The 13,043-nt window shown below is 43.6% G+C and overlaps 1 protein-coding gene across 14 annotated transcripts in view; it reads left to right on the forward strand.

Moving 5' to 3' along the window:
• The window catches only part of LOC125727478 (leucine-rich repeat flightless-interacting protein 2-like), a 26,629-nt gene continuing 13,586 nt past the window's right edge, over positions 1–13,043 (forward strand). For 8 of the 14 annotated variants that reach the window (XM_049004227.1, XM_049004234.1, XM_049004229.1 and 5 more), the window contains exons 1-7: positions 1–339; positions 2,425–2,546; positions 10,772–10,858; positions 11,794–11,847; positions 12,379–12,432; positions 12,569–12,616; positions 12,909–12,989. In XM_049004227.1, the coding sequence (XP_048860184.1) occupies positions 2,457–2,546; positions 10,772–10,858; positions 11,794–11,847; positions 12,379–12,432; positions 12,569–12,616; positions 12,909–12,989 (414 nt within the window). In that variant the 5' untranslated portion in view covers positions 1–339; positions 2,425–2,456. The remainder of the gene's footprint in view (positions 340–2,424; positions 2,547–10,771; positions 10,859–11,793; positions 11,848–12,378; positions 12,433–12,568; positions 12,617–12,908; positions 12,990–13,043) is intronic. The other 6 variants (XM_049004238.1, XM_049004239.1, XM_049004240.1 and 3 more) reach the window with 4 other exon arrangements.

Genomic DNA, 13,043 nt, shown 5'->3' on the forward strand with positions numbered 1-13,043 from the left:
TCCGGGTACTGCAGCGTCACTGTGTCACTCCGAGGATCTGTGGGGAGAAGACGGGCACGGTGACGGTGGCGGCGTAGTCGGAGAGCACCTTGGTCCAACAACTGTATTTTGACTGCAAAGGAAACAACCGCAGCCGCCTACAGTCAGGAGGGATTAAAGGCCGACAGGGCGAAGGCAATTGGTAGTGGGAAGTGAAGGCGGCACTTAACTAAAGGAGTGCCGAGGGCGGTGTCCGTTCTTGCTGTCACACTGGAAACGGACGTTAAGCCGAGCCCGTCCGAAAGGCCGGCCGTCCGTCCCCGCTCGGAGGGAGTGACCCCCAGTCGGATTCAGGAGCAGGTGAGACCCGCGATACTAGCCAGGGACGGTAACAGCTAGTTTCTAGTTTCTGGAACCACTGGCCCCACTGGCAAAAGTGCAAGGATCCGGCCCTGGGCTTCCCGACCCCCGTCCGTGAGGGATAAAGTGCTTCACCGGGAGGCGCTCTTAGTCTTACTTCACCCCAAAGAAAACGGGTCAACTCCTTTCAGGAGGAAAATTCGACGTTGCGGGTTGTTCCGGGAGAATCCGCTGTCCGTGTACCGATGGTCAGCTGGACAGTCCAAAAAGATCCTGTGACCACTGTATAATAATGTATAGGAGAATGGGTGTAAATGTCCTACTGGTTTAGAAGGTAGACGTAATCAAGCTCGCAATCTTTATCTGGTTTAGAAAGATTAACCACAATTTGCGTCTTAACCAGACCGCTAACCATGGTGTTTCCTGTTCGTGGTGATCACTTGCTTTTGCTGTGTGCAACTCAGGTTTGTGGATGTCGGTTAATCTGATTGCCAGAACTGTCAGTAATAAACACGTTTGCTGATTTAATTGATAACTTGTGTTTGGAACTGAGTATATATTGTACGTTTCTTTAGTGGCTGCATGTTAATGTGGGCTGCAGTCAGCGCACTTGCTCTAATATTCCCGCAAAGTATAATTTATATGGGTACTAATATCAGCTAGTGAAGATAATCAACTGTGTATTTAACGTATATAGATTTTTAAATGTTTTTTTCTGCGTTTTATAGTTTAATATTCATTCCTGTGTCTGTATTTTATTAAGTAGCATAATTTATTAAGTAGACATTTTCCATCCATCTGTTAACCCCTAATCCTGGGCAGGGTTGTCATTTGGCCTGGAACCTGTACCAGGCGGTATAGGCCGAGGTACACCCTGAATGAGATGCCAGTTTAGAAGTTCTGTGTTGCTGAAATAAACAGTCTTACTTCTCAGATTCACTTTTCAATTGTTTTCAGAAACAATTAAAAAAATGGATGTTTCCCTTGCACTGTTAAGTGCTGCTTAGCTGTGGTTTTTATTGATGATCTGCTGAATGGTCTTTTTGCAATCATAGATGCATCAGTCTGCAGCTGAGCACTTTAACTCTGCTTGTGTAGTTGTTTCTCTGATTCTTTTGTCCGTGCCTTTAATGTAGTGTCTAAGTGAGGAACATAATGCTGATGGGATAGTTTGTAAACCCAGTTAAGGCCAGTTAGAAGCTGGCTGCACTTTGCTCTTGTGCTTGTACTGTATTTTGCCACCCTGCAGGACATGTCCTGAGCCTCTATAAATAAAGCCCTTTTTCTAGGTCTAGTGGCCCTGCAATCACAGAGAGCCTTCAGACTTTCTCGTGCTCTGAAATACACACACAGTCATGTCCTTTATGCTGTATTCTGAATGCTCTGTCATCCTTTTACCAGGATCTATACTAAGCAGAGATGTGCACAGTAATGGGAAGGGGAAGGTAGAACAAATTCATGAATGTAGTGTGAAACTTTGAAGTCATTAGTAAGGACCTAGTTTCGTTGCAGGTTGTGTGTTCTTACCACTATTGCTTCATTCCTCTAGGATTGGGGTTTGAATCCCTGCCCGGCTCCATGTATGTGGAGCTGCCTGTTCTCCCTGTGTCGTTGTGTGCTTTCCTTTGCGTAACCTGGTTTCCCCCCACAGTGAAAACACGCTGAGGTTAATTGGGGATTCCAGATTGCCTGTGTGTGTGTGTTTGTGTGTGTGTGTGTGTGTGTGTGTGTGTGTGTGTGTGTGTGTGTGTGTGTGTGTGTGTGTGTGTGTGTGTGTGTGTGTGTGTGTGTGTGTGTGTGTGTGTGTGAGATTGTGCCTTGCGATGGGTAGGTGTCCCATCCTGGGTTATTCCTTGCCTTGTAGTCGTAGGTTCCAGATCCCTGCGACCCTGCATAAGACAAATGAGTTTAGAAAGTGGATGGATGGATCATTTGGTTACCATGATAGGGTGTTTACTGTGAAGGACTGCTTAGGTTGGGCTGCCATTCCGTGCAGAGCTGTCCTCTGGGGAGATAGATTGAGAGGCTGCATTTAAAACATTGATGTTGGAATGTTTTTCTGTCTCCTCATGTTTTCCTGTACAGTTCAGCGGAAGGTGCTGATTTGTGGAGAAATCATGGGTACCCCAGGATCAGGACGCAAGCGGGCGCCCATCAAGGACCGCTTTTCTGCTGAGGATGAGGCTCTGAGTAGCATCGCCAGGGAGGTGAGTATGATGTGCCGTTAGTCTCACTCTGTCACTTACTGACATGCACTCTCTGACATTTGTTCTCATATGTAAGCACATGCAAATTATAATGCACTTAATAATTCATAATGTACATGTACAGTACTAAAACTTGTTAACTAGGCCACAATAAATGAGACTTCAGAATTCCATTAATTGCTTTAGTGCCTGGGGACTAGATTATGATTTTTATTTCCAGAATTTCCCTTTAGTAGATCCCAGAGCAGATAACGTCCCACATATGATCATCTTTGGTCTACGCTATGCAATTTATATGTTATATATTTTAAATGTAATGTTTTTATATTTTTGTATGTTTTGTATGAATACAAACAAAAACCTTCATACGTTGCTAGAAGCATTACTGAGACTGGTCATTATCTCTGAATGTCCATTGTCATGACACCAGCTTCAGGGCTGTTGGCTGGCTTCAGCGGCGTTTCTGTCTTGTTGAATAAACATGCCCTATATATAGAGGAAAGCTTTGGGGGGGTCTATCATGCCACCATGTGCATTTTACTGTCATAGAAAGGAAATACGTGTGTGGGTGTGATATGAAGTCTTTTTTTGGACAGTGTCCAGATTTATATAGGCATTAGTGTTGTGTTCATTTGGGCAGGCGTTGCACCAGATTGATAAGGTCATGTCTATCTCCCAAAGCAAGCCTGTTGGAGCAGCCTTCTTCTGCTCCGTTTTTAGCTAGCAGATGGCTGTGTCTTTGGCCGTAGTGGCTAGAGTGTTTTGTTGTGCTTCGGTGATGAGCTACTTGTCTGACGAAGGTTAACCTGAAGAGACCTCTGTGGGTGCAAATGCCAACATCTTGACTTTCTTTAAGCTTTTAATGGTTGAAATCACAAAAATGTAATGAATTCGGTAGCTTCCAGCGTAGTACTTTTAGACATTGGCAGGCTTTGCACCCACTGGAAGCATTACGCGTTTTGTAGCTTGTTTTAATTGTTAGCTATAGGCTCATGAACAGAAACATGTATATTCAACAGGCATTTAGAAATAAAATATGAGCTTTGTTTTGTTGAGTAGAGCTACCTTTACAGGTTGTCACTGTTGGAGGACTGGTCTACCCCCTGATCTCCAGTACAACTCAGCAGTTCAGCAGTATACTGTATTTCCTCTGGGTCAAACATCTGGGCCTTAATAAGCACCAGATGGGAAAAAATACTGTTTGGAGCCAACTGTGAAAGGAGATGTTTCCATTGTGCGTTGTGATGAACCTAACAAATGCAATACTCACTTCCGCAAGATCTGAGATGTGGATAGCCTTATGGTGATCCTCTGAGGCCTGCTCTTAAGGCTTACATTAATTCAGAGGTGTGTGTTGTCTGGCTACTGCGTACTATGTTGGAGTACAGGTTCTGCTACTCTCAGGGAGTGAGCATCTTTGGGGGGGGGGCCAGTCCAGGCCTGCACTGCACTTTTCTGGGAAGCAGAGGCAGATTCGTGTCTCTACCTGTTATGTGAGCCCAGAGGAGCGTCTCTCAGATGCCTGCCTTCTCTTGTGGTGTATCTGAGACTTCGGGAGGTCCTAGGGTCTCTGCTGCATACTGCTTCAAGGGACTGGTGTCCATAGAAAAGCAAATGTTACAGAGCAGGTGTCAGCTGTCCTCAAGCCCCCAGTCAGTGGTCATGGGGGCGGGGTGACATCAACAAAGTGACCCTTGCAGGGCCACCGAACTCTGAGGCTGTTACAGTGTTGCACCTTTTCACTAAACCTGTTCTGATATTACAGGCACTGTTGTTATGCTCTGAACTAATTTATTGATAGTTGAAAGGTGTTATAGAGCAGGGCAGTTCAAAAGCACCTAATATGTGCTTTAAATCACCGACGTGGCTATGAAGTGTTGCTGGACACTTGTCCTCTTTTTATAACAACTATGCCGCCAACACAAATGTCTCTACAGATCTGAACATGCAAGGTGTCCTCCTTCAGAAAAGTGTAATTGGGTTTGGTTGGGGAAAAAAGTGCAAAGAGAGTTTTGAAAATGATTCATTGAACTACCATGCGAATGCAGGAAGTGCCCATAGTTCGTAGTTCAGCATTTATCTGTCTCTAAGAATTTTGAAAGTGGCAGCCCCGGTAGACAGACGTGGTGACTCAGTGGTTAGCACTGTAGGCTTAGGCTCACGCCTCGCGGGTGTGCACTGAGGTCCCGCCCCTGCTTCTGTGTGTGTGAAGTTCGCATGTTGTGGGATTTCTCAAGGTGCTTTCATTTCCTCCCAACTGTCCAAAAACATGCGGTTATGTGATTAAGTGTCCCTAAATTGCCAATGGTATGTGATTATATGTTTTGGTATAGGTCATGTGATGCACTTGCATCCCATCAAGGGTGTTCCTCTGCAGTGGATGACTGGTGTAGAAGTTCATGGAAGTTCTAGTGAATACAATAATTTTCTTTGGTCATGTATTTGGAAGATACTATGAAACGCTGTATATTTTGTTATGTAAATGCAGTCCATATGTGTGAAGTGATCAGTCTCTGTGTTTGAGCGATTGTAATGTGAATTTTGAACATCCAAAATGAGAAGGTCTGATGGTTGGCACAGAGTTTAGTACATCTACTGACTGGAGTGAGCTTGTCCCATAATCCTCTTTGCTCACCTACTTATGGCCAATTTTGGACCATGAGGGAACGTCGCAAAACCCCACGGCCTTGTGTTCTAGTTTAGAACTAGAGACAGTTCTGAATAGGGCACATTGCCTTATGAATCAGGAGTGAGTCCCATTAGACTGCCTCTCCATCCTTGTGCAATGTGATTAGCACTCTGTGAATAGGGACAGGCACACTGGAGCAGATTCTGTGTCACATTCAAATGAAGCGTGATAACACATTTTCTATTTTGAATTAATAGCAGGAGAACTGATGATGAAAATTGCCTTGTCCCACATAACGTTTCAGTTTGGTGCGACTGCCCATCCAAGTTTGGTGTGGATGGAATGAAAAGGCAGGTCTGTTTTCAGTTCACTATATGGACCCGGCAGGTTAGCTCAGTTTGTGAGCTGTGCATGTGCCCTACTTTAGCGTGTGCTGTTGAACTCCGATATGAGTGGGTAAAACTCCATTAATAGACTACTTGCCTGCGTCAGCTGCTGGCAGATTCAGCCATATCTCTTTGGGTTTGACTGAGGACATGCCTTCATAATGCCTTTTAGAGAGTGACTCAGCCTTATCAGTGCAGAATCCTTTATTCAGTAGTAACATTGCAATGAAATTACCATTTGTCTACAGAGAGAGGCAATACTTGGGTTTAGTCCTATGGAGGGTTATACAGTCTGCATCTGACTTACAATGACTTGCACATTTTCGCTTTTTTTTTGGAAGTAAATGAATGTAAAAGGAAAAAAATCAGACAGCAGTATGCCCAGCAGTACGACACTACCTCGGGCCTGCTACACACCGTATAATAGTTATTGTGAGAAAGTACTGAACTCTATGACGGCACAAGCATCCCCGCATCTCCCAGTCACATTCTCACACCTAAAAGTAGTGCGATTACTCTATTCTGACATGCAACCATTTTGACGCACATCCTGTCAGAATGGAAAGCAGTCATGTCAGGTACAGTAAAATCTATTGCTTGATGATCACAAAGTCTGAATCTTAATTGACCTGCAAATAGGAAACTGAACTTTGCTGAGTATTAACCTCAAGTTTTGCCGATCATTATTTTAAAAGCAGACAACCTTGTTTACAATTGCCTGAAAGGAAAGTGCTTTTAAGGAAAGTGACTATAAGTGTTGCTGTTTCCCTTTAATATGGGAAAAATATCATTATGAATGTGATGCTTCACTTCTTTAAATATGAATGGATTGTTCTAGCATTTTAGTAATGGTAGCCGTTTTCCCTGCTCTACCACACTTAACAAAAGCCACAATTGCTGATATGTTGTGTTAGTGCTTGATGGAATCCCAGCTACTAGACTGTTCCTCCTGGTAGCTGAATGGAGGGGCCTGACTCGCTGCTGATTAGTCTGATAGTAAATGCTATGTCATGACTAAAGCCAGATGCAGACATGCGGGTATGTAGGCTTCTCACTGGGTGTGTCTCCTGTGTCTGAAGGCTGTTCAAAATAGGCCACTGCTTTGTGAAGCTCTCAGCATGAAGGCAGCTGCTGGAGCTTGGAAACTCAAAGATCATGGAAAATCCTGGCCACCAGAAGGATGTCGTTTTTTGGCAGTGAACATTTAAACCATTCTGATTACATGGTATATTATATTTAACCTTGTGCTGCGTTATAGGTTGCAGTGCAGTAGGAATAAATGCAGGCAGTTTGTTTTTCTTTTCAGATTTAGGCGAATAACACAAGCTCTCTGTCTTATTCCTGATGTTTTTGCCTGGCCCACCTAGAAATGTTACAATGCATAAGTGCAACTTTATGACGTGCTCTTCATTGTTGGGCTCAGCCCTCAGTCTCAAGAAACTTTGGTTCATTTATGCAGCTGCTTTGGTAGTTAACCTTTGATCCCCAGATCATTAGTAGCAGAAGGGTGTGGATATGGGGTGAGGTGACATCAACCCTTGGTCTATTTTTGGCCTGACATGGCAGTTCTGGTTTCTTGCGTACTAAGAATGGCTGCCTGTGTTCAGGGAAGTATTCTTCAATGAGGATTGTGCAGTTCCTTCATATTGGGACCAAACTGCCTCAACACAAAGGCATTATGATGACAGCATGGTCACTCGTGGCTGCCAGGCATGTAGAAACTAATATTTTTATATTAGCATGCCTTGAGTGAACTCACTGATACAAGCAAGAGGCCAGTGTGCAAGGATGTGACATGAGGTAGTTTCCTGTAGATACAGTCCTCAGTCAGCCTGTTTTAGATCCGGACCTCAGTAGCATAGTAACTAGCCATTTCCTCTATGCTGTTATGCTCTTATGAGCACTTTTCAAAACAACTTGTCAGTTAATTTATTCAGATATTCAGTTTGATATTTATATTCTTGTAATTAGAGTGATGGTACTACAACAGCACTTGTCCTGGGACAAGAAGCTGCAACCTTTTAATCACCGGTCCATGTCTAATTACTGCACACTCTTGTGAAACTGGGATTGTACCAGATACTGCAGGAACTGAGAGCTAGGCAGAGAAAGAGTGGCTCCATGCTGAGATGTGGAGCTCCTGGTGGTGGTGGTGACTGGCACGGCTCTGGCTGCCAGATGCGCCCCCCAGCACCTCGTAGCCAAAGCAAACAGTACAACCTCACCAAATGTTTGTGCTTGTCTGTGCCAGCAGTTCCAGGATGCTAGTGACTCAGTTGAAATGAATTGAAGTATTATTTATAAATAATCACTGAATTAATGTGTGAATTAATGATCTCTCCTCTCCTGCCAGTGGGGCTTATTTTGAATTTGAGTTCAGGCTCATGAACAACAGAAAAGTGTGTTAAGGCTTTATACTTTAACCCTTTAGGGATTAAAGTAAAAAACATAGGTTATAGATACATGACTTAATGCTGATGCAAAAGGGGCTTCCTTTGCTGCTGTAAATAAGTGTAATTTTGCAGATTTAAAAACGTTATACGAATATTTTATTAAGATTAACTTGTAATCAGCACCAATACACGTTATTAGTTGATATTCACACATTTATTAGTACAGTGAGCTTCTTAAGTGAGGGTGACACAGGATTGTGTGTGATGTGGATGCTTATCAGGTAAGCATTCCTTACCATAGAATCAAATCTTTTTTTGTATCCTAATATTAAATTTTAGTTTCTTTTGAGTAAGAATTCTTCCAAGGCATATAGAATTATTATACTCAAACTCTGGGACACCAGCTAGTTTAAAGAAGGTTCACTCTTAATGATATCATTGATTCACATTTTTATGTGTTTCTCCTAATACCAGTTTTATATTTTCTGTAGTGTTTAGTGTTGGTCTCTCAATAATTCAGTTTCTTTAGAGTATACTCGTATACATAAAGCTTTTCGTTTGGGATGTTCTGCAGTGGTAGGCATCTGTTATGTTTCCAACTGACATTCCAGAGCTGCCCTGTTTTGACTCACAGCTGCCACCAGAAATCTGCTTTATCTTCCTGTTGCTGGTTGACCCATCTTGGTGACTTAAAAATGCATTTTTTTTTAGTTCTGTGCATGCAAATACAGGTAAGTTCACTATGAGTGCATTCTCACTGCAATAACCATTTTCAGGAGCAAGGAACTTTTGTCCCATTCCCACTGCAGGAACTTAGCTCCACTCTCGGAGGTGGTTCCTGAGCCTATTAGTTTCTACTCTGGAGCAGGTACTTTTCACTCAACCAAGAACTACTGGGTGGGGTTTATAGTGATAAACGTTGCTTATTTGTTGACAGCAAGCACTGGTACTAACATGGAAGTTACTTGGAAGTACAGGGAAGACAGAGAGAAGTATTGGAGCTAAAAATGAGTGGATGTAATGATTTTTCTATTTCAAATACATTAAATTCGTTTATGAAAATCGTCCTCCTTTAGTCTCATTTCTGAAAATTCGATTGATAACCGACATACTTCTGTCTAATGTCACCGATGCCGGCAGAATAACGTTCTCATTTTTCATTTAGTGAAAAACTAAAGATCATTCATCTGGGCCGATTTTAATCATAAATTATAACCATGTAGCAGGTAGTGTGAAATTTGATTTGTCCCGTGTTTTTGGACCATGCAAACGGTTTCCCCAGTAACCAACAAACCAAGGTATTGGAATGATGGTGTAGTTTTGTATGAAATTATATGTGAAGTTCAACTTATGAGCTTTTTTCCATCTCTCATGCTTATTTAGCACAGTTCTGGTTGTGCAGTGGGAAAGCAATACATGAAAGTGGTGAGGAACTGCAAAGGTTCCTGGATGAGAACTTTGATGGGGAAGCACCTTATGCTAATATACTGTGTTATGTATGTATGTATCCTATTACTTGCTGATGATGAAGTAACAAGAAAAGACAATAGACGCATTAATTAACAGAAAAACACCACAGAGGTTCAGTTCCCTTACTGCCTTAAAGGTGTGGGTGATTTTATAACATTGGGGTGGGGTGAATATAGCTGTCAGTGCGTTTCTCCTTTTCTGCCTGGCGAAGATGCTCAGTCAGGCTGTTTTATGCTCTAAAGGCACAGCCACGTTCTGATCATTCGAATGCTGTTTGTTAGCCCTGCCCAGGTCCAGCTTGCCTGCTAGTCAGACAAGGCTAGGCATGCTAAGTGTTTTAATACTTCGCTGGTATTAGATAAAGACTTGATTAGATGGGCTTCTGGACCTGTAGCCATGTCCCTTACAGCTGCTCAGTGAGTAACCAGAGCTGGGCCTTCCCTGGTTGAGATTGTGGTTGGGGAGGGCAGGCTTTTATTAGCCTCTGCTGCTGAGGTGCTTTGCAGAATCAGTCCCACTCCATAGTCCAGCTCCGTGCCATTTAGGCCAGAAGGGCTGTACATTGCTCTAAAGAAGTGTCTGCCTTTGATATTAGGTGTGTGCAATTACATCAAAGGTCTGAGGAAACAGGCATGGCGGTTAGAAATTAAATTGTCTCGGTTGCAGCAGTAAAGCTGAAAGACCTGTAAGGTCACCTGATGGTTGGAGTGTAGTCAGCCTAGTCAGGGCCTGCTTCTTATGCTACAGGTCTAGGTCACGGCGAGACACTCAGCAGTGCTGTTCATCGTGGTGTCTACATCTGTCTAACTGGGTCACAGCTTCTTTGTTGCTGATTTTATACTTTGCATCACTGAGCTTGTACTCAACTTGCCATGCCAAAAACATTTGAATGACTAGTTGGTCTTTTCCTACTCCTTCAGCATAAGCTAAGCACATGTAAGACAAACTGGCTGTGATTAGCTTCTTCTGTATTAGCCTCAAACTGTAATTCTCAGCTTTGGTGTTGGGGATAATATCTGATTATCCTCTATCTGAAACATGCTAGGATTCTTAGCAGTTTAGCATGAACTGAATATCACAAATTGTGCAACGTGTGAGGTTCAGACACCTAGTCTGAATGCTATGGTAAAGCAGTCAGTGACCTGGCAGATTGCAGAATCTGCACCTCTGAGTCAAATGATTATGGGTTCCTGGAAGACTTCTGATACAAGCAGGACCAATCCTGAAACCGCTTTAAGATAACAATAGACCACTTGTTATCTTATTAGAGTGTTGACTGAAAAGATTTTTCCCTGAATGGCTGCACATGGTGTTAGCCACTAAATGGCGCTCTTCTCTCACCTGCAGGCTGAGGCCAGACTGGCCGCAAAGCGAGCGGCACGTGCAGAAGCCCGGGACATCCGCATGCGAGAGCTGGAGCGGCAGCAGAAAGAGGTACAGCGGTGTGGGTGTGAGTGTGAGTGTGAACTCACCCCCTCAACCCTTCAGCGGAGCCAAGAGACCTGGATGGACAGGAGTTCTTCAGTCAATCTCTGCATATCTAATATTAATTTCCCTGTTTGTCAAGGTGTGTGATTGAGGTGTGACCTTATTTGCTGTTTGCACAGGGCTGTTTCAAATGGTATCTCTCTGGTGCCCTTTTGTGAAGTTGTGTTCTCCTTCTTCAGGATCTTTGTAAACCCTTCCCTTCCTAATTCTCTAAGCTCACTGACCTACTCTTAGACTGGCCCAAGCTTAGCAGCAAGAAATTACAGTCTATGACACGGAGTTACCCACTGGGTTACATAAATGTTTTATTTTCTCTGTTGGTTGATGTTTTGGGGTACTAGATAGAATTGAAGGCCTTTATTTAACGGTTACTCGAAAGTCTTGTCACTTTTTGGGGATTTTGTAATTGTGACTTACTTCGAGTCAGAAGAGGACTCTTATCTTAAACTTAAGCAGTCTAAACTTCTTTGGGCCTTACTGGTATTTGCAGGTCACTTGGCAGATCACAGTTCTTTTGGGCTCCCTGACCTTGTGCTATCTGCCAAATGATGTAGTATTTCCAGGTGGTACACTGTGTTTTGTATTTCAGTGGATAATTAGTGGTTGCTTACGGGTACTAAATCGTTGTAGGGTATCCTGTGTATGCCATTCAGTATGATCAAGTGTAGCCCTTGCAGTAGAGTTGATGTGACATATTTGACTTGGACCTTGATTTGGCCCTGCAAAGCGTACTTGATCTGTAGACTGCAATGCTGTGGTTCATATCAGAGCTTTTCTGCCCTGTTCGTTTTTGCCTCTTCTGTGTTTCTATACATAAAGATACATGTTCTGTTCACACTTTTGGCAGTTATGCAAATGTAACTGGTGTGGTCTCTCTGTAGCATTCTCACCAGTTATCCTCCAGTAGAAAGTGGGGCCAGATTCACCAGTGGATGGTAGGATCGCGCCTATGTCTGCATGTCGTACCCTGGCTCTGGACTAACATGTCTGCTGTGGGTTTTTTCTTTTAACCATCTGCTCATTTTCTTCATGATCTGGTGTCCATAATGGCACTTTCTTTGTACTGATATTCATTTGTCAGATGATCAGCTGTGGGGATGCTTGTCCTAAAAGGAGTACCCAGGGATTGTTCAGTATGACCTAGAGCTCTGCTGACGACTCATTGGTCACTGACGTCCTTCTCCTTCTGCAATTATATTCTGACTGCCCACTCTTGCTCGCAATAGATACTGATGACCTGGAACCCATTTTCGGGAATCGGTTACTGATGACCTGCTCCTGACCACATTAGATACTAATGGCCTGACCTGGTACTGCCTGAATTAGCAGTAATTAATTGTTAATGCAGTGTGCCTTCATGAATGCTTGCATGTTGGTTTCTGCTTGAAAACTCAGCCGCTCATTTTCGGATTCTGATTTCCTTGCTCTCCTATTGGTTGTCCACTGGGGCCCACCTCTTTCCTCAGGCAGACTCGGAGAAGGCTAAGCATTCTCACACATCTGGGAGTCGGCATCGCCGGGTTTGTATCCTGCTTCTGTCTCCCTCGTTTTCAGACATACCTGTCTCTGCCTCACTTTGTTTCTCCTCTTCTCAGCCTTTTTCTTTGTCTCTTCCTTTGCTCATTTCCCTTCATCTCCTTTCACTGTCTGTTTTAGGCGCTGGGCGATGATGCCATGTCTGTTCATAGCATTGGGAGCTGCAGGGTTTGTACCTTTTGCCTGTGGCCGTTTATGCATATTTTTGCGATGAGCTTTATGTGTATGGCTACCACATGCTGCAGGTAGCGCTGTGTTCACACAGCTGTCAGGTGGTGCTCGGTGGGGTTAATATGCTGTCATTCCCCTGGGATCTATAGTGTCACAGTTCTGGTGTTTTTTTTTTTGGGCTTAATGATTTTTATAGGTCTTAATGTAGCCAGCAGAACAGTCGTACGTCTCCCGGGTGGTTTCCATGGTGAAAGTGGACCTCATGTTTATTTTTTTTTCTCTTTTAAAGTCGTCGTCATCATCCTCTCTGCGGAATCCAGGCTCCTCCCACCAAAGCCGTGCGAATACCTTGCGCAGACGGGACTTGGTGGTGTGTTTGTGTGTGGTGGAGTGCATGCAGGAAACGATTTTGGGGGGTAGCATG

Source organism: Brienomyrus brachyistius, unplaced genomic scaffold, assembly GCF_023856365.1.
Source record: "Brienomyrus brachyistius isolate T26 unplaced genomic scaffold, BBRACH_0.4 scaffold98, whole genome shotgun sequence".
NCBI classification, from domain to species: Eukaryota; Metazoa; Chordata; class Actinopteri; order Osteoglossiformes; family Mormyridae; genus Brienomyrus; species Brienomyrus brachyistius.